Source organism: Plecotus auritus, assembly GCF_963455305.1.
Source record: "Plecotus auritus genome assembly, chromosome: 5".
NCBI lineage: Eukaryota > Metazoa > Chordata > Mammalia > Chiroptera > Vespertilionidae > Plecotus > Plecotus auritus.
The window spans coordinates 3,388,466-3,410,178 of NC_137776.1; the positions used below are offsets into that span (position 1 = coordinate 3,388,466).

The 21,713-nt window shown below is 53.8% G+C and overlaps 1 protein-coding gene across 2 annotated transcripts in view; it reads right to left on the minus strand.

Moving 5' to 3' along the window:
* Positions 1-7,258: 7,258 nt before the first annotated feature.
* LOC308247772 (uncharacterized protein) overlaps positions 7,259-21,713 on the minus strand; it is a 246,509-nt gene continuing 232,054 nt past the window's right edge. The window contains exons 4-5 of one of the 2 annotated variants that reach the window (XM_080667315.1): positions 10,624-10,698; positions 7,259-7,332 (exon numbers count right to left, since the gene is read on the minus strand). In XM_080667315.1, coding sequence (XP_080523441.1) covers positions 7,307-7,332; positions 10,624-10,698 — 101 coding nt within the window. In that variant the 3' untranslated portion in view covers positions 7,259-7,306. Of the gene's footprint in view, positions 7,333-9,474; positions 9,715-10,623; positions 10,699-21,713 lie in introns of those variants that run through there. The other variant, XM_080667316.1, reaches the window with a different exon arrangement.

The window sequence follows — 21,713 nt, forward strand, 5'->3', positions numbered from 1 at the left end:
GCATGGGGCGCCGCCCACCGAGCCACACTGGCCAGGGCGCCGTGATATGCTGGTGATATGCTGGACCGCTCACAGAGCCGTCACAGGCCTGAAAATGGTAATCTGAAGTCTTATGCTGCCTTGAAAAATGAGTTCTATTTGTTATTCTAAACTTCGATAAGTGTGTCTTCTTTTTCGAAATTTACACCTGGACTCAAAAGGGGAGCTGCTTCTATGTCAAACATGTATTCTGCCTTCTGTAGATCTTGGTTAGTAGATTTGTAATACGCCTTTACTCTAAAGGACGCAATTCCCTAAATAGCACGTGTTCTGTGCTAATAAAGAAAGAGGAGAAACGTCAGACAAAGGACGGCGGCTTACCGCGGGGAAAGGCGGGGATGGTGGGAGTCTCAGAGGACAGGAGGGAGGAGGAGAAGAGCAGTGACGCATCGGGATGGTCTCGTGTGAGTGTGAACTAGGTCACTGCCCCCTGGCACGATGGGCAGGGGAAGCCATTCAGACCCGGGGCAAGCAGAAGGAGCGGGGGGGTGGGGGGGGCGGGGAAGGCGCTCCTCTTTCAGGCACGCACTTTGCAGGTTGGAATCTGTCTGTCCTGACCACGCTGCGGGTGTGTCCCTGGAAATGCAGGTTCATATAGGCTGGTCTGCCCGCCCCCCCCACCGCTCCTTTTTTCCGTTTCTGTTTTCACTTAAACATCAGTGCCTAACAACGATGTTTAAAATAATCCATCTACACATTTAAGGCTCTGAACGTGTCTCAGCAATAATGAAAGTATGGCTAGAATAGGTCAAGGAAATGTTTAGACTCTGAGTTTCAAAGGCCAGACCCTCCCAGGGACCGGGGCTTTATAGAGATGTATTCCTCGCTGTAAAATCTAAGCCTACTTTATATAAAAAAGCAGGGGGGGGGGAGGGGGGCTCACCTAAGCCCGTCGTATTGATTGGACTTATTTTAGGGTTAAGAGGTTACTCTTCCTGCCTTCCATCCCACCCGGTTCTTTATCGCCTTTTGCTGGTTTTCCTCTTTCTCTTTGCTAGATCTGCTAATCTGGAAATGCCCCTGTAAGTGCTTCATCCATCTTGAATAATACACATGAGAGAATCTCGCTGGCATTCTTCTTAGTTGCGATGGCTACCATTTATGGGAAATATTTTTGTTACTTTTAATCATATCTATTGTAAAGTAAAAGGGTTAGAAAACAATACAAAATAAATGTATACCCTAATGCAGGCGTCCTCAAACTACGGCCCGCGGGCCACATGCGGCCCGCCGAGGACATGGATCCGGCCCGCCGGGGGCCGCTGCCTGTCCTGCTTAGCAGCCGACACGTCCCGGGCCCGCAGTGCGCATAGGAATTTGTTCATAGTTTTTTTTTAAACTATAGTCCGGCCCTCCCACGGTCTGAGGGACAGGGAACTGGCCCCCTGTTTACAAAGTGTGAGGACCCCTGCCTAATGCGTTATTAAGACGTCCTTACAGCCAACACCCATAGTAAGCTACTCCACGTGCCTGAAGGACAGCCTCCGTTCTGTCGTTTCTGCCTCCAGCGATGTTTCAGGCTCAGCGTGCTCTAGGACCCACGTGTTCGTCTTGCTGGGGGTCCGGGGCATTGGTAGAGCGCCCCACCAACACCAGGTTCCAGGTGAATCCATGCCTTCCCTTCGGCCTCCTGCACCGTCCAGCTTTCACATCCAGACATAGGAAGCGGGGCTGTGAGTGCGGCTGGCTCAGCCTTGGTCTCCAACGACAGGTCTTCGCTCCTGCTGCTCTTTCCCACCTGCTCCGGAGCTGCCCTTTCGCGTCTCCGCCTTCTCTTTAGCCATCAGTTCCAGTGGAGACTGAAGCCTTCTGTTTCCCATGCCGGTCTATTTCATCTGGGAAGAGTTAATGCAATCCACTAAACTGGTTGCACAACCCCTGATGGATTGCACTTAAAACTTTTTTAAAAGAAATTTTAAAATATATATATTTTCATTGATTTCAGAGAGGAAGGGAGAGGGAGAGAGAGAGAGAGAGACATCAGTGATGAGTGATACTCATTGATCGGCTGCCTCCTGCATGCCCCCTACTGGGGATTGAACCGAAACCTGGGCAAGTGCCCTTGACTGGAATAGAACCCAGGACCCTTCAGTCCACAGGCCGACACTCTATCCACTGAGCCAAACCAGCCAGGGCGGCACCAGGGACCTACCTGGACTCAGTGGTTCTCCCCACTGACCACCAGCCTATGATCCAGAACGTCAGGGTTCCATTCCCAGTCAGAGTATATGCTCAGGTTGTGGGCTCGATCCCCAGCAGGGGGCGTGCAGGAGGCAGCCAACCAATGAGTCTCTCTCATCATTGACGTCTCTATCTCTCCCTCTCCTTTCCTCTCTGAAATCAATAAAAACATATATATTTTTTAAAAATTGTCTTGGTGGCAGCATGGAGGAAGGGGGGTGGGAGAGAGAGCAAGACCATTTGAAGTGCAGATAGCTCAGGATGATCAGGCTATAAAGCAAGGCAGTGGTGTCCAACTGCCCCGGAAAGTGGTTTTGGGTTTCTGGTGTGAGTGATGATCCATCCTATGTCCTGAGGATAGGAAAAGAAAAGTACAAGCTGAGAAAGAAAAATAAGGGATTCTGTCTGGAGGCGATGTTCAAGTACATGCAAGACATCTCAAAGGTACGTGGACGGGCAAGTTGGAGCTTAGGGAGGAGACGTGGGCAAGATTTGGGTCCTCCTTAAAGCCAAAGGAGTGGGAATGAAAGCTTGCCGGAGTGAGTGGAACCGTCCATGAGGAGACAGCCGGGGCAGGACCCTGAAGGCGGGGTGTGCTAGTTGGGAGGGCTGCCAGCACAAAGGCCCGCGGCCCGGTGGCTTACGCGGGAGTTTACGTCCCTGAGGTTGTAGAGGCTGGTGGTCTAAGATCCGCATGTCACCGGGCTGGGCCTCCCCACCTCCCCTGGGCTTGCAGACGGCCACTTCCTCCCGCGTCCTCACCTGGTCTCCTCTGTGCGCCTCGGCCCCAATCTCTGCTTGTGTCGCCAATCCGGCTGAACTAAGACCTCCCTTCACGTCCCTGCTCCTTTAAAGGCCCTGCCTCCAAATAGAGGCCCATTCTGAGGTCCTGGGGTTCAGACTTCCACATCTTTGTGACGCTGTACCCTGTGTCCTCGGGCGCTCCCTCTCTGAGAGCGGGTGGAGGTTCCAGCCAGGGATTCCCTGCTCCCGCGTCTTGGGTGACCGGCAGGCTCTGCTTGGAATGAACTGTCCGAGGAGAGAGACAAGGGGCGGCTGCAAGAGGGTGAGGAAGCAGAGAGAATCCCCACCCAGAGCGGCAGGGGGGGGGGGGGGGGGGGGGGGGCGGGCTCCTCCCCCTGTCAATCACATTAAAAGGCTTCTGTTCCCTGGGGAACGCCTATGAGGTGTGCACACCCTCGGCCTGCCTTTCACAGGAGTGATTCAGATTTCTGATTTTCAAAAACACTGAACTGATAATATCGGGCCCACACAAATACAGCATCTCGGTGCTTAAAAATAGCCGGAGGAGGAAAACTGATATTTGGGTTCCTCCCACCCAGAACTCAGCCCAGGAAGCTGGCGTTGGCAGGGTTATGGCACGGTGGTTACACCTCCCACACGCACCTGGAGGGCCAGCGGGAGAGCCACTGAGTCCAGGAGGGCCCTGGAGCCCACGGGCGGGCTCACTGGTTCATCGACTCCTGGGCTCCCCCCGCCTCGGCTCTCTGAGTCGCAATCTGTTGTTCATCGAGACGATTTCTGTGATCCCATTTTACCCTAATGTTATGGGAGTCTCTGCTTCAGTTTCAGTTTTTAAAAAAATCCCGTTTATAGTTACAAAAGGAGGAACACGAGTGCCTTTGGCTGGCAGGGAAGGGCAGGGAAAGGGCCCTTTCTCCCGGGGACTTCAAGGCCCCGTGTGGACGGAAAGTGGAAGTGTGCCTCACCCAGGAGTCTTCAGCTCAGCTCCCTGCACCTGCGCCGTGGCCTCTCTTGTTCATGGAGGCGACTCAGAGACCACCCTTCACACTGCACCCGAGTGAAACATTCTTCATCAGCGACAGTGACAGGTCACCACCAACTAACAGCCTCAAAGTCACCTTTTTATTTTTTATTGAAAAGTAATCCTTAAAAAGCGTAATTTTAAAAGTTCAAAACAGCTCTCTGTAAGATGGCACTATCAGAAACCTTTGCTTTTTAAGTTAGAGTCGCTAATGAATGATTTCCTGATGCTCTTTTGTATGGTTCTGTGGGTATCTTCTCAAAACCTTCACATTTGCAAAATGGCTCTGTACTGTTTTCTCCTGGGGCCCCCTCATCACCCCCACATACCTGCCCCCTCATCACCCCCACACACCTGCCCCCTCATCACCCCCACACATACCTGCCCCCTCATCACCCCCACATACCTGCCCCCTCATCACCCCCACACACCTGCCCCCTCATCACCCCCACACACCTGCCCCCTCATCACCCGCACACATACCTGCCCCCTCATCACCCCCACACACCTGCCCCCTCATCACCCCCACACACCTGCCCCCTCATCACCCCCACATACCTGTCCCCTCATCACCCACACACACCTGCCCCCTCATCACCCCCACACACCTGCCCCCTCATCACCCCCACATACCTGTCCCCTCATCACCCACACACACCTGCCCCCTCATCACCCCCACATACACCTGCCCCCTCATCACCCCCACACACCTGCCCCCTCATCACCCCCACATACCTGCCCCCTCATCACCCCCACACACCTGCCCCCTCATCACCCACACATACCTGCCCCCTCATCACCCACACACACCTGCCCCCTCATCACCCACACACACCTGCCCCCTCATCACCCACACACACACCTGCCCCCTCATCACCCACACACACACCTGCCCCCTCATCACCCACACACACCTTCCCCCTCATCACCCACACACACCTGCCCCTCATCACCCCCACACACCTGCCCCCTCATCACCCACACACACCTGCCCCTCATCACCCCCACACACCTGCCCCCTCATCACCCCCACACACCTGCCTCCTCATCACCCACACACACCTGCCCCCTCATCACCCCCACACACCTGCCTCCTCATCACCCCCACACACCTGCCCCCTCATCACCCCCACACCTGCCTCATCACCCCCACACACCTGCCCCCTCATCACCCACACACCTGCCTCATCACCCCCACACACCTGCCTCATCACCCACACACACCTGCCTCATCACCCACACACACCTGCCTCATCACCCACACACACCTGCCCCATCATCACCCCCACACACCTGTCCCCTCATCACCCACACACACCTGCCTCCTCATCACCCACACACACCTGCCTCATCACCCACACACACCTGCCTCATCACCCACACACACCTGCCCCATCATCACCCCCACACACCTGTCCCCTCATCACCCACACACACCTGCCTCCTCATCACCCACACACACCTGCCTCCTCATCACCCACACACACCTGCCCCATCATCACCCCCACACACCTGCCCCCTCATCATCCCCACACACCTGCCCCCTCATCACCCACACACACCTGCCTCATCACCCCCACACACCTGCCCCCTCATCACCCCCACACACCTGCCCCCTCCTCCGCTGACTCACGGCCCAGCCTCCTCCCACGCGCACTCCGTGACCTGCCGCCCACTCTCCTCTTGGCTTTGCCCTCCCACAAACCCACTCACTCATCTTCACTCCTTCCCGGGACAGACATTTCCACACCCCCACTGCTTAGCAGCTGGAGAAGGATGGTGGCTTAGGGAGGGAAGAGATCGTGGTTCCAATGACCATTGGGGGGGTGTGTGCTTTTCATTAACAAGCTCTAGCCACAAACGAGCAGCTGATAAGCAGATCTTTCATTATTAGATTATGTTTTCAAAACTCCCCCATACACAGTAAGTGGATGTTCTATTTTCGAAAACTGTACCAACGTGTATGTGCACTCTTCTGAGTGTGGTAACTTGTTTCGGGGAAAACAGATGCCCTTATCTTTTGTCCAAAGGGAAATGGTTTACCCACATGTCGAAGTGAGTGGGGTAGGGAGACCACGGCCCATTGGTTCGGTTATGGGAGTGACGGCGTCTGGAACCAGCAGGCTGCCTGCCGAGAGCCGACTCAGGAGTAAGGGCAGCTCAGCAACATCCTCTCGGGCTCCCCGCTGTGGGCAGGCCTGGCAAGGTGGGGCGCCCAGGGGAGGTGGGGAGGCCCAGGGGAGGTGGGGAGGCCCAGGGGAGGTGGGGGGCCCAGGGGAGGTGGGGAGGCCCAGGGGAGGTGGGGAGGCCCAGGGGAGGTGGGGAGGTGGGGAGGCCCAGGGGAGGTGGGGAGGCCAAAGGGAGGTGGGGAGGCCCAGAGGAGGTGGGGAGGCCAAAGGGAGGTGGGGAGGCCCAGAGGAGGTGGGGAGGCCCAGGGAAGGTGGGGAGGCCCAGGGGAGGTGGGGAGGCCCAGGGGAGGTGGGGAAGTGGGGAGGCCCAGAGGAGGTGGGGAGGTGGAGAGGTGGGGAGGTGGGGAGGCCCAGAGGAGGTAGGGAGGTGGGGAGGTGGGGAGGCCCAGGGGAGGTGGGGAGGCCCAGGGGAGGTGGGGAGGCCCAGGGGAGGTGGGGAGGTGGGGAAGTGGGGAGGCCCAGAGGAGGTGGGGAGGTGGGGAAGTGGGGAGGCCCAGAGGAGGTGGGGAGGTGGGGAAGTGGGGAGGCCCAGAGGAGGTGGGGAGGCCCAGAGGAGGTGGGGAGGTGGGGAGGTGGGGAGGCCCAGAGGAGGTGGGGAGGCCCAGAGGAGGTGGGGAGGTGGGGAGGTGGGGAGGCCCAGAGGAGGTGGGGAGGCCCAGAGGAGGTGGGGAGGTGGGGAGGTGGGGAGGCCCAGAGGAGGTGGGGAGGCCCAGGGGAGGTGGGGAAGTGGGGAGGCCCAGAGGAGGTGGGGAGGTCCAGGGGAGCAGGGGGGCCCAGGGGAGGTGGGGAGGTGGGAAGGCCTGGGTGAAGTGGGGAGGTGGGGAGGCCCGGGTGAGGTGGGGAGGCCCAGGGGAGGTGGGGAGGCCAGCCTCTGCTGCTGGTGTGTGTATTTTAAGGTCTTCCCCCAGCACCCTCACCTGCATGCTGCTATGTCAACACTGCAGCACTAGAGAGCAATTCCAGAACTTTCTCAGTACTTAACGTGTGAAGCATTCGAAAGATATTGCTGGAGTTTCTTCCCATTCGTGGCGACCGCTTTTATCTTCTCCAGGAGCTCGGATTCCATGCCCCAGCAGGGGAACAGAGTCCGCTCCGCAGTGGTAATCCGCCTTCACAGGAAGAGGAGCAGCAGGTGGGCTGTCGGGAATGCACAGCTGTATGTGTGTGTGTGTGCGATCGATTGTGTGGCCGCCTCGGCATTATCGCTGATGTGGGCGCCTCAGGGAGGCTGGGACCACTCTCCTCCCCCACGAGCTCTCTGAGGCCGAGCACCCGGCCTCCCGTGGAGGGCGCTGACTCCACGGCTGGAAAACTGCCTCCTATCCCGGGTCATTTCTGTGGTCAGTGCTGAACCTGAGGGCCCACTGTGTTCTGGTGTTTTATCCACCAGCATCTCACTCTTTATTTTGGAGAGAACTACTCTTTCCGATGAATTTCCGCCATTGGCTCTGCTCGCCTATGCATGTCACCTTCTCCCGTTTATCCCGTTTCATCGCTGAGCACTTCCTGGCCCATTCCGCGGTGACAGTGGTGAAATGATTGCCGTGACACTTCTGGTTGCTGGCCTCTAGCTAAAGATGGTGGGACGAACATAGGTCTACAGCTCCTCTCAGTAGAGACCAAGAGAGGGGCTATGATGGCTGAGAGGTAGCAACAAATATTGGATGGAAAAAGAACAGAACAGCGGGGGATACTGGAAATGAGACAAAGGCTCAGGACTTGGAGCCACCAGATGTGGAAGAGACTGGGGTGGGGGGGGGGGGTGGGTTGCCAAGCATGAGATAAATTGAAAGCTTAGATACGGGACAGCCAGCTACTCTTGTGCCCCCAGGCACAGGAAGTCAGCAGCCAGGCTACACCGCCTGCCCCAGGGGGGCGGGCAATGGACGATGGTTTCCTGGAGACGCTCAGTGGGAAGGCCAGAGCATCCGAGGAACCGAGGAACCGGGCCTCATAGAAGCCGCGGACAAGGCCTGGGGCTGTGAACAGCTCCGTGAGCTGGAAGGCTACCCGGCAACGGCTGGGCTGCTGTGCTCTCTCCCCTGCCCCACAATCAAAGCACTGCTCGTGGACCAGCCAGCGAACCTCAAGGCCAGTGTCCTTCGAACTGGGGGACATGAAATCAATTCTGATTAGCGGACCATGGAATCCGTTGAATGAGTCAGAACCAACGCTGTCATGGGCTGGGTACCCCAGGAAGCAGACTCTGAGACAGAGTTGAGCTCAGAATGTTTACGGGGCATGCCCTCGGGACCAGCACCTGCAGAGGGAAGGAGTGGGACTGTGATTCAAGGACCTTTTCGGCCAAGTCCACAGGGAAGACTGAAGCTGGATGGCTCTTCAGAATTGTCCCACGTCAGGCCAAGATGGCCAGGCACTTACCCCGTTAGCCTGGATGTGGGACGAAGGCCTTGAAGGAGGGGACTAAGTTAAATGAGGCCCACAGGGGAGAGCAGTAATCGACGCGGATGGGTGTCCTCATAAGAAAGGGAAGGAACACCGGGGGCGTGCATCCACGGAGAAACGGCCACGTGAGGTCACAGCCAGAAGGTGGCCATCCCCAAGCCAAGGAGAGAGGCCCCACTGGAAAGCAACCTGCTGGCAGCCTGGTCCTGGACTTGCAGCACGCAGAATTGTGGGAAAAGAAAAGCAATGTCTGTTGTTTAAGTCACCCCGTCGGGGTATTTTGCTATGGCAGCCTTAGCAGATTACTACGTCCCCTCTCACTGGCTGTGGCCATCCCAGGACATGTGACCTTGGGCATGGCAGAATGTATTGAGAGATGTACATTTCTGGAAAAGAATGGGTAATTAATTGTGAACCGGTAAGTAGCAAAGTGAGCATACAAGTAAAATAAGAAAATTATCAATTCCAGGGAAAGCAATTATGCGCCAAGAAACTCAATATAATCATAGTACATTACACGCCTCTTACAAGCAAAACCAGGCACCAGTTTTCAGTGGCGTAATCTCATTCTTTGGGACCCTCTCTGTCCCTGGACTCACAAGACCCTCTCATTACACCTTGGGCATCAAAAGAATTCTCAGTGTCCATATGAATGATGAAGCCATCTAAGAAACATTCTACGCGAAGTAAGAAACGTGTAATCCAACTAACCGTCCAATGAGTGCATTTTTTCACCAATGACGTACAAGGCGCAGTTTGCTCCTTGGCTTTTCTCAAGCCTTAAAGATTGCTGAAGGGGTTCCGGATTCAGATTTCATCTGCTGGTAACTGGAAGCAGTCCACCAGGTGTGGGACGCCATTAGAGCTGGGCTGCGGTGAACAGGTTAGGGGTGGGGGGCGGAGGCATGGAGCCCCCCATTTCTTGGAATAGGCAAACAGCCGGATCAGCAGCCTCTGGCCAAGGGCCACCTGTTTGCAGGGTGCCATACAACGATTGCTTTTTTCTTGTGCTCCGTCATAAAAACGGTGGGGAAACACTGCCTTAAACAGATGCCATACAAACCCATTGGAAGCATCGATAGCCATTGCAGTGAAGTCTTCTTTAGTTACTTCCTGATGACATTTACAAGAGAAGTAGTTAAATTAAAGTCTTTCAGTGACATTTTGATGTCCCACACATCTGAATGGAAAGTAAGTGAGCTTAGATTTACATAGGAGTTTAGTTTAAGTTCAGCTACTGGTCACTTAACAGAGACCCCAAGAGAGCAGTTTGAACAGATCGTTACTCGTTCCTGGGAGGGGACGTGTGGACAGAGCTAGCCCAAGGCCAGCAGGGGCTTCTCATGGAAGATGCCACAGCTTCCAGCTGCTGCTCTCACACTGCTAAGGCGTGAGTCTCAGCTCAGGGAATGCAAGCCAGCACACCCACTCCCCAGAAAGCAGGATGGAGGGGGAGGAGGAGAAAGGGGAGCCCTTCTTCTTCAGGAGGACGGCCCAGAAGTCACCATCCTATCTCCATGGAGGCCTCCCTGTGAGGAACTTAGTCACGTGCCATGTAGCTGCAGATGCGGTTACAGGCTGTGGTCCTGTGGCTGGGTGGCAGCATGTCCAGCTTAGAACGGGGGTTGCATTGACTGAGAGAAGAATGAACAACTGCTCTGTGAAGAGCAGTCTTTACAAACTGTTTTAGTAACTGCCATGTAATTCATTTCAAACAAAATCAAGCTGTCAACTAGATATTTTATCTCCACGGCTAAAAAGGCTGACATAAGCATTAAGGAAGACCAATGAGCAAATTCGTTATTTGAAGTCTTGATTATATGTTTTGTCAGATTTGATGATTCATGATTAAGGCAGTGTAGCTAACAGGACTTGAGAGGAGCAAATGAGTGAACACGGGTAATTCATGTTAATACACGTAGAATAGTGTGTGGAAATACTAAGTGCTCAACCAATGTTAGCTGTTCATACTACATCTTTCACTGAAGTTAAAGATATATGAACCTGGTCACATGACAATACCTGGATTCAGGGAGGCTGGGAAGTGTGGTCTGTGCTCGCCGTCCCTGCCCCTTAACCTGGACGTGGGCTCCATCACTAAAAGGAAAAAGGGCAGAACAAATATGGGGTGTGTTAGTCTCCGTCACACAAATCGATCACACAGCTGCTTTACAGTAAGAACAATTGCATTGTGCTTATTACTTAACATTATAGCAAAAGGTTGTTTTCATGTTACTACATAGTCTTCATGATTATAAAGTTACTAGTGACCCAGTGCATGGATTCATGCACAATGAAAGGAAATTAATTAGAAGGTGGCCAGCGGGGCAGGACTGGGTGGGACTGGGCAAGACGGGCTGGATATGCCCTGGAGCAAACCTCCCGCGGTCCCCCCCCCCCCCCCCCCGGCATCTGCGGAGTGAGCGGGGTCCCTCCGGCAGGTGGGGTCCCTCAGCCTGGGATCAAGCTAAAACTGGCTCTACAACATCCCCCAAGGGGTCCCAGAGTGCGAGAGGGCACTCTACAAATTTGCTGTCTTACAGGGTGTGGAGTAAACCAGATTCGGGACCAACAGTGCCCCAGCAACAACATAACCCAAGGCTGAAGGTGGAATCACGTGGCCCCGCGAGGAATTGGGCTCCCTCCTCTCTGGTTATGGGGTGTGTCACCCGAAAACCACCGCTGCCAAGTCACTGCAGCTCAGCAGCTCCTGCATTGAGCATCTGCCTCCTGGTGGTCAGTGCACATCATAGCAACTGGTCCAGAGGGACACTTAGCATATTAGCCTTTTATATATATATAGACTAGAGGCCCAGTGCACAAATTTGTGCACAGGTGGGGTCCGGCCGGCCCACCCTGATTAGGGCCGATTGGGCTGGGCTGGCCAGGGGTAGGGCACATGGGAGGTTGGCTGGCCAGCCTTGCCCCAATTGTGTGTGTGGGGGGTGGCGATCAGGGGTGGGGCAGGCCAGGGGGGAGGGGCCATGGGCGGTTTACCAGCTGGCCCTGCCCCCTGGTCAAACTCCTGGTCGAACTCCCGGTCGAGGGGACAATTTGCATATTAGCCTTCTATTAGTCTATCTAATAAAAGAGTACTATGTAAATTAACCATTACTCTGCGACAAAGATGGCAGCTCCCATAGGGAGGGGAGGGGAGGGGAGGGGAGGTGGCCTTGGGCCGGAAGTGGAAGCCAAGAGTGCAGGGAGCACCAGGAATGTTGGGAATCATGGTTTTGGTGGCAGACGCGTTGCGCGATCTCCTAGACCAGTGGTCGGCAAACTGCGACTTGTGAGCCACCGTTTGCCGCTCTGTTGACTAATGAGTTTGCTGACCACTGACCTAGACTCTCGATTCCAATAATTACAGGCTGTTGTTGTTCCTTGTGATTAAGCCCCTATCCCAGTGGTCGGTAAACTCATTAGTCAACAGAGTGGCAAACCGCGGTTCGCGAGCTGCATGTGGCCCGTGAGCCGCCGTTTGCCGACCACTGTCTTAGACACTTGAGCGAAGTGAGCCTGGAGCAAGTTACTGTTGTGGGAGGGGGATGGAGGGAAAGCAAAAGTGAGAGACATAAGTCAGAGTGTCGAGGAAAAATTAAAGGGAAGAGATCCTGCAACTTCTAGGAAATCTCCACCAGTGGAGCAAAGAAAAAAAGAGCTCTATTATTCTGTGAGCACCAAACCAGACTGGGCTGGGGTCGCAGACAATTCGCTCATAGGATTGCAAAGACAGACAGAAACTTCACTCTTTCATGTACCCAGGCAGATACAATGCACGACATGCACGTTTTCATGGAAGAGGACGTAACAGCACCGTTTGCTATACACCCTTTGCTAAGTCACCTTTTTGGTGGCCATCTGTGTTAGTTAATTGCCATAATCAAGAGTAAAAAATTAAAACTTTTCTATCTCTATGACATGCAGGCCCTTACAACTTGGAGCAAGGCAACTATCTATAATAATAAAAGTGTAATATGAGGGAACAATGAGGCAGGCAGGCGGGCGAGTGGTTAGGGGCGATCAGGCAGGCAGGCAGAGGCAGTTAGGGGTGATTAGGCAGGCCGGCAGAGCAGTTAGGGGTGATCAGGCAGGCAGAGGAGGTTAGGGGCGATGAGGCAAGAAAGTGAGCGGTTAGGGGCGATGAGGCAGGTAAGCAGAGTGGTTAGGGCAATCAAGCAGGCCAGCAGGCAAGTGGTTAGGAGCCAGCGGTCCCGGATTGTTAGAGGGTGCAAGCAGGGCTGAAGGACCGGCCCCCCACACCCCATGCATGAATTTTGTGCACCGGGCCTCTAGTATAGGATAATTATAATAACTCATTGCGTATATAATCAATACATTCTTTAACTCTTCCTATTGTCAAAAATGTAGATTCTTTCCGGTTCTACACGATCATAAACAGTGTCACAACAGATCCTTTCACGAGGGTAAGTTTTTCGTCTTCTTGGATGATTCCCTTCGGATAAATTCCCAGAACAAGATTTCTTGGGTCAAAGGGCGTGTGAACAGTTTATGACTCTTAATGTTTTTATTCTAAATTGGTTTCTGAGAAGGCAGTACCAGTTTGTTCCCAAAGAAAATATGCGATTTTTTTTCTGAGTGTGGAGAGGGAGACATATTCACATAGCTTTGCGGGTAGGACAGTTTCAGTTTTCAGGTCTCACTGGAATGATCAGGAGACAATACAGACTTGGGTTCGAGTCTCTTATTTTACCAGTTCCTACCCATATGGGAGGCAAGTACTCGCTCGCCCTGGGTCACAGATGTCTTGTTTTACCATTAAAAGTATTTCCCTCATGAGGTTACATCGCCAGTCACTAGGGCTGTTGACATATAATCTCTTTTATCATCTTCTATGCACATGTTAGAAAATGTAATTCCTGCTCCCTTGAAGACAGACGTGGCTGTGTAACTAGCTTCAGTGGGAGAATGAAAACGGTGTAACCTGTCAGTTTCAGGCACACATTTTAATAATCTGGGTGTGATTTGCCACGTTCTTTATTTCCTCCGCCCTGTGATCGGAGTGTTCCGGACCGTCCCAGCTCTTTAAATGAGCCCTAGAATAAGGAAGGCACAAGTGGGGCCCCAAACCGACCTGTGAGGAGTCGGAAAATGGAGGAAAAAATAAACATTGGAGTTGGCACTTGGTAAAGCCACTGAGGCTTTGGTATTCTTTGTTACCTCAGCATAGCCTTGCCGACCCTGACCGCTGCAGGTGTTCTCGGGATGGACAAAATAATATGCCCTTTATGATAATAATTACCAGGGTTAATTCAGAGTCCTCTGTGTGCCCGGCATTTGTGTACCTTCCCTCTCATCTTCAGAACGACCTTGCATGTCAGGAACCCTCCGTCTTACAGAGGAGAACAGCAAAGCTCAGGAGGGCTGGTATTTTACTTAACGTCCTCCAGCGAGCAGGTTGCAGAGCTGGGATCCACCCCTGGTATGTTTCTTCCCTCCGTTACCCCTCCCCCTTGTCTTTGAAAGTTCATGGCGTTATCTTTTACTATGTACATCACTGTGTGGGTTTTCTTTACGAACTTCACATTTGTTCCTGCAGCAAGACCTGTGTTTTCTCAAACGTACTGCAAGATAAACCGAAACGGGGTCAAAACACAGGTGCTTGCTACTCAAGCCCCTGCTTGTTCCCGGAAGTAAACCCATGAACTCAGGTACCTTGACACTGGTCTTGGCTTGATCTACCTGAGAGCAGGTAAGACTGACAGGCTTAGGAAAGGGGAAATGTGGTTCGAAATTGGAGTGGAATGAGTCAGAACAGAATGAGTTAGATGAGACTGAGTAACTCCTCAAACCCAACGTTACTGCCCCTCTCTCTCTTAACAGTTTTATGAAGGTAGAATTCACATACCCTACAATTCAGCCACTTAAAGTGACAACTCAATGGCTTTTAGTATACTCAGAATTGTGTATCCGCCATACCAACTGACTTCCGAATATTTTCATTCCCTCAAAAACGAAAATTCCACACCCTTTAGCTGTCCCCCCAGCCTCGCCGCCATCCACCCCCGCTCCATCCAAGCTCTAGGCAGCCCCTTTCGGGACTCTGTCTCTTTGCAGTGGCCCCAGAATGTTAGTCTCCCAGCATCCCCAGCAAACGGTTCTTCCTCGCCCACTCCAGCCCTCTCCCCACCCTGCCAAACTTTGTCCCGTTATTTATTTTTCTTTTTTAATCCTCACTTGAGGACATGCTTTTTCTTTTTCTTGATTTCAGAGAAAGAGGAAGGGAGAGGGACAGAGAGAGAGAGAGAAACACCGATGTGAGGGTGAAACATTGATCCATTGCTTCCCGCATGTGCCACAACCGGGATCCACGGGGGATGGACCAGCAACTTGGCTATGTGCCATGACCAGTGAAATAAGATAATTTCTTTTTTCTAAACTTTTTAAAATTACTTTACTAAACTTAAAATTACTAAAGGTTAAAAAAAAAAAAAAACGGTTAATTTTTTGTTTGAGCTCTCATCTGTTCCTGACCTGATTATCCAGTTTGAGAAACATTCAAAATCCTTTCTTTTCTTTCGTTGTTCTCTTATAAGCCTTTTCACAGCTGTTTAGTGCCTCTCACTCATTCTATGAAGTGGTCAGATGAGACTGAATTAAAATTGCTCTGACATGAATCTGGTTTTCAAAAGGTGTTGGTTAAGAGAAAGGCAGAAATGGAAATCAGTGGTTAAAAGAGTATTCAAGATCACCTGTGAACTTTAGGGACTTATACTCACAATTACGGCGAAGAGTTTCTGATCTATCTATATAAAACCTTACTATGCAAATAGACAGAACGGCGGGACAACCAAACAACCAGTCGCTACGACGTGCGCTGACCACCAGGGGGCGCACTTGGAACATGGCAGGCGTTGGCTGCAGCGGGATGGTGGAGTAGGTGAGCGGGGCACCAGACCGAGGCGGGGCACCAGTCGCTGTCTTTGGAGCAAGCCTCTCGTGGTTATTGAGAGTTCTTTGCTCCCATGCGTCACGGTCCTGCTGGGCGCTCGCACCTGCTGCTGGTGGGGGCCCCACTCGCACCCGCTGCCGGTGCCTGGCACGGGTCCCGATAGCTCAGCGCCATCAATGGGTGCGAGCGGCGGCTGCCGGCCCAGATCACCCCTGAGGGCTTCTCCACCTCCCCCTGCTCCTGAGGGGCAATCAGGGCAGCAGCCATCACTTGCACCCACTGCCAGCGCCAGCCCCAGTCACTCTGCGCCGTCAGTGGGTGTGTGTGGGGCTGGCACCGTCAGTGTGTGGGAGCGGTGGCGGCGGCGGGAGTGGGGCTGCCAGCAGACAGGGGACGGGGTGGGGGGGGTGGCGCGGTGGGCAGGGGTGTGGAGGATGGGCCGAGACCCGCCCCTGTGCCCACCACAGCCTCGCAGCCACAGCTCCTTCCAAGGTGCGCGAATTCGTGCACTGGGCCCCTAGTTTTTTTATAATGCTCGTGGCTATGAAAAGTTATTGACAGCTTGTTTAATCAGGCTGTATTTGTTCTGGTGAGACTCTTGTTATCTGAGCCAAATGGTTGGAAATAATGGTTTCTAGCACTAGCACACGCTTCCCAGGCTTGCTGACGGAAGGGAGTCCTGACGCTGGTGAATTTGGTATAAAATAACACAGCAAACAACACAAGGCAGAGACGGCTGAGAGGATGGGAGAGATGGAGGGACAGATGCGTGGTTCCCGACGAGGAACAAATGCGTGAACGTGAATGCTCACCCCCCCCCCCGAAGACGGTATTCCCTCAGCATACTGGATTGGGGCGGAGTAACTCCTTATGGGGGGTCTGGCTCTGGCCTCGATTCGTGCTGTGCTGACTTGTTTGCCGTGTGTTTTGGGTGTGTGTGGTGACAGCACCGTTAGGTTCGGGTGAAACCCAACCCCAAGTTCTGCAAAGCCTGCCATGCGAGGCTGAAGAAGCACATCCTAGGCAGGGGTGGGCAACCTTTTTGACTCGAGGGCCACAATGGGTTCTTAAACTGGACCGGAGGGCCGGAACAAAAGCATGGATGGAGTGTTTGTGTGAACTAATATAAATTCAAAGTAAACATCATTACATAAAAGGGTACGGTCTTTTTTTTTTATTTCAATAGTTTTATTCATTTCAAACATTTTAACAAGAAGAATGTGAACACTAATTATTATAATTTGAAACTTCAAAAAATGGAGGAATCATAGCACAATAACATACCTTATATTGAAGATGGCAAAGGCAAAATAAAATTGCCTAACAAAGGAAAGGTACAAAAGCCTTTCAAATTAAACTTAAATATAATAAAGTAATTTAAAGCTAAAACAAATAGAAAAGAACAAAATGTGTAAACAGTAAATTAAACATTTTCTTTAGTGCAACTTCCAAATGATGCCCGGGACGTAGATGTAGATGGCAATGTAGACTGGGTTGAAAGGTTTTTGGTCTTTAAAACATCACCTTCAGTGGGAACAGTGTTGTTGGTCTCCTTTTTAGCTAATGCTCTGATCCTGTGCTCTCCAGGGGCGTGTCTCCCTCCATCACCACGATATCGTGTCTCCGCATTCCCAGGGTGATGTCGGGGGACCGTCCGCGGGCATTACCAGGAGCCTCTGGAAGATGGAGAGGTTGTTCCTTCTACTGAATGGGGATATAAATCCGCCCACTCAGAAGAAGGAGCTGCGGCCGTGTTTCCCGACGTTGCCATGTTAACACTGCTGCTGGGGAAGGAGCGGAGGGGAGAGCAAGAGAACCCTCCGCTCTTTCGGCTCCGCGGGCCGGGTAGAACAGCCGAACGGGCCGGATCTGGCCCGCGGGCCGTAGTTTGCCCACGGCTGACCTAGAGCCATAATATCCATGGACACGGCTGGGCGTTACGGAAACACAGCGTGGAGGAGCAGGAGGGCTGAGGGGGCAGCGGCTTTACGGAGAGCCGGCCCTGGGGGCGGGGGAGGGCGGAGCGGCCGGAAGAGCTCATGGGAAAAGGAGGACCGTGTAATCCTCCCACCGATGGAGATTTTTAAGAACACCAAGCTAAAACACACATTTATATGATGTACTTAAGTATGAACTCACATGATGTAAACCTACCGTTGTAGGCATTTATGAATATAGAATAAAAATAACACAATATGCCAAAAAAAAAAAAAAAAAAAAAAAAGCAGGCCCTTGGCAGGCAGAGCCCAGGACAGGCCTTCTCTTTACCCTCTGGGCTCCCGTTCTGCCCCCGTCAGGACTGCCCTGTCCTCAGGAGGCATCCCTGCAGCAAATGTGTCTTCAGCAACTGCAAAAGGAGGCCTCGCTCACTGGGTCGGGCACCGAGACGAAACCCTGGAGAGAGGGCAGGCCCCCCCCCCGCCCCCTGCCTGGAGCTGGTGGGGAAGCGCAGGCCGGGTGTGGGGACCAGAGTCCAGATGCCTACCCTGGTGGGAAAATGGAAGAAAAGAGTCGAAAAGGAGTATGGGGCACAAATTTATACCTAGTAGGACTTCATTCCTTGGAAAGCAGGGACTTGCTACATTTTTCCATTTTTTAAAAATATATTTTTATTGATTTCAGAAAGGAAGGGAGAGGAAGAGATAGAAATATCAAGGATGAGAGAGACTCATTGATCGATTGCCTCCTGCACGCCCCCTACTGGGGAGCGAGCCCGCAACCCGGGTAGGAATCGAACCGTGTTTCATAGGTCAACGTTCAACCACGGGGCCGTGCCAGACTAACTTTTTCCCATTTTAATGTGAAAAGGGAGTGATCGGAGTTTCTGGCTATTTATTCATCTATTCTTTTGTCCCGTCGATATAATCTTTTTCAGATGGTAAACTGTCAATGAACAAAAGCAATTTCTATCTTGCTTGTTTAATGTCCAAATCAATGTGGAAGGCTATGCTTAATAGTTCATGTAAACAGCAGCTGTTATTAAAAATTCATGTGTTCTTAGTACGGAAAGAAAAAAATACACCCCATTGTTCTTAATATTTATTCCGCTAAACCGCCATCTGCATCACCAAGGAAGAAGAAGGAACCCGGGCAGCTGTGGCAGAACATTTGCCCAAGAAGACACGTTCAGATCCCACTGAAGTTGCCGGGTGCTATCGCAGAGCACGGAGATAAACCGATCATCTTCTCTATTTCACTGACTTCCCATTTTTTCCAACGTGCATCTGTACGTAGATTCCAGGGGAGTAGCGTATATTTAAAATAGCTGAAGTTCTGGTTAAACATAATCAATCTTATTCCCCTCATATGTGTGTGTGTGTGTGTGTGTGTGTGTGTGTATTATTGATTTCAGAGAGGAAGGGAGAGGGAGAGAGAGAAACATCCACAATGAGAGAGAATCTTGGATCGGCTGCCTCCTGCACGCCCCCTCCTGGGGATGGAGCCCACAACCCGGGCCTGTGCCCTGACTGGGAATCGAACTGTGACCACCAGGTTCATAATGGACCCCCAACCACTGAGCCCCACCGGCCCGGCTCCCCCTCCTCCGTTGTCCTGTCTGTCCTCTGTGGGATCTCCGGGCCCTGAGCAACCTGTCATACGGACAGGGTGTGAGGTGGTGGCTTTTTACCACCCCACCCCGAGGGCCCCTGAAGAAGGGATGGGAAATCTGCAACACAGTGGGAGGGGAGGAGGGAGGATGACTCCCTAGGGCCTCCTCTGTTGTTCCCCTGGGAATATAAAGGGGGGAGGGAGGGGGGGGCAGGAGTTTTCATCGTTTCCAGAAATAGGACTGCCTGCCAGTTCCTTCCCATCCTCCGGGGTAGCCTCGCTGTGGGTGAGGAACAGGCAGGCACATGCAGGCTGACTACCTTCCGGCTGGTGACAGCTCGGATTCCAATGTACAGGACAGGAGCCCGCGCCAGGTTCCCGGGCCAGGGTGCAGGGCGCAGAGGGGGGCGGGCAGGTGGGGTGAGGCCACGGGAAAGCACAGAGTGAGGCAGAGATCATGGGGGGGGGGAGGAAACTGGGCAGCAGATAGGGCACTGGGGGCTGTGAGAGCTGAGTGGAGGGAGGCTGGGTGCTCGGAGCGCTCTGCGGGCGTGGGCAGAGGAAGTGCGGGGGCCTGTGTGTGCAGAGGGCACCCTGGGGAGGGTGGCCGGTGCGGGGTGGGAGGGCGGGTGTGTGCAGCAGGGTGTGGCGTGCGGGGGCGGGAAGGAGAGCAGCGCGGGAGGAATCTCGTGGTGTGCGTGCCAGGAACACCCTTCCGCAGAGGAGCAGTGCCACTGCGGAGTCCAATCCCCGCGCTGGGAGCGGCTCACGTCCCCGTGGTGGACTGACTGGCGGCGGATCCGCCCGGGCCGCTGGCCAGATGTCTGGCCCACAAAGGGAGGGACGGCTTCTGGCTTGCGCCACACCCTCTCGGCGATCTTTCCCAGGAACCGATGTTTTTCCTGCGTGTGATCACAGAGCTGCTGCAGAGCAGGGAATCTTGGCAGGCGCCCAGCGAGCAGGACTGTGAGTTACGTAGAAGGAAACCCTCTCTGGTCTTGTTCCTTCACCAGCTTTCTGGGGGCCTGCGGAACCGGCTGTACCATTTCTGTGCCTCGGTCCCCAGTTTGCCGAGTAACGAAAAGACTGTGTTAACCAGCCAGGGGAAATGGCTCTAGATACAGCCGTGGGCAAACTACGGCCCGCGGGCCAGATCCGGGTGTTCTATCCGGTTCTCTTGCTCTCCCCTCCGCTCCTTTACTTTGAATTTATATTAGTTCACACAAACACTCCATCCATGCTTTTGTTCCGGCCCTCCGGTCCAGTTTAAGAACCCATGGTGGCCCTCGAGTCAAGAAGTTTGCCCACCCCTGCTAGAATCAACAACTGCCCTGAACAATCAGGATAAAGACTAGTGGGTGACAAGTTCTAAACCAGCCTGAGAAAGAACGTGTACTAATTAGAACTGCTCAAACGCAGGAGAGGTGGATGTAGGAGGCGGTCTCTGTCATGTCTCTGTTCAAACAGAAGGAAGAGGGCCGGTTGTTGGGTGTTTAGGGGGAATTCCCTGAAGAGTTATGCAAAGACTCTGAGATGTTACGATTCTCGGACTACACGGCGCTTTAAGCAGTACGGAATTATTTCACGCATTAACGTGCCTTAAACACGTAAGGCAGTGTAATGATCACCTAACGAAGAATGTCTCGTGAAATTAGCACCGTTAATGGACAGGTTGCATGCCTGGTACATAAATGCAGAGAGAACGTGGGGCTCCAGTCTCCCACAGGAACCCCGAAACCAACTGAACACGGAGAAGAGGGCTATGCGATGGGGCGGGGGAAGTAGTTCACAGAAACAGGCTGGCACTCACCAGCCGTTCCTGAAGAGCCCTGCTTCTGAGCGATCCCGGTCAGCGTGGCGTGGTGCTGAGAGCACGCGGACGTTTTTTCTCCAGGGACACAACTTTCAGATGCGTGTCGGCACCCGGCCCCGATGCACGCTGGACGCGTGTCGGCACCCGGCCCGATGCACGCTGGACGCTTGTAGGCACCCGGCCCGATGCACGCTGGACGCTTGTAGGCACCCGGCCCGATGCACGCTGGACGCGTGTCGGCACCCGGCCCGATGCACGCTGGACGCGTGTCGGCACCCGGCCCCGATGCACGCTGGACGCGTGTCGGCACCCGGCCCGATGCACGCTGGACCCGTGTCAGCACCCGGCTCCGATGCACGCTGGACCCATGTTGGCACCCGGCCCCGATGCACGCTGGACGCGTGTCGGCACCCGGCCCGATGCACGCTGGACGCGTGTCGGCACCCGGCCCGATGCACGCTGGACCCGTGTCAGCACCCGGCTCCGATGCACGCTGGACCCATGTTGGCACCCGGCCCCGAAGCACGCTGGATGCGTGTCGGCACCCGGCCCCGATGCACGCTGGATGCGTGTCAGCACCCGGCTGGATGCACGCTGGATGCGTGTCGGCACCCGGCTGGATGCACGCTGGACGCGTGTCGGCACCCGGCCCGATGCATGCTGGATGCGTGTAGGCACCCGGCCCGATGCACGCTGGACGCTTGTAGGCACCCGGCTCTGATGCATGCTGGACGCGTGTTGGAGGAATGTGCAGAAGTCCGCAGAGCTTCCTTAGCTTTCCAGCAACCCTCGATAGGGCTTCTCGAACATGACTGTGCATTTTAACCCCCCGGGGACCGG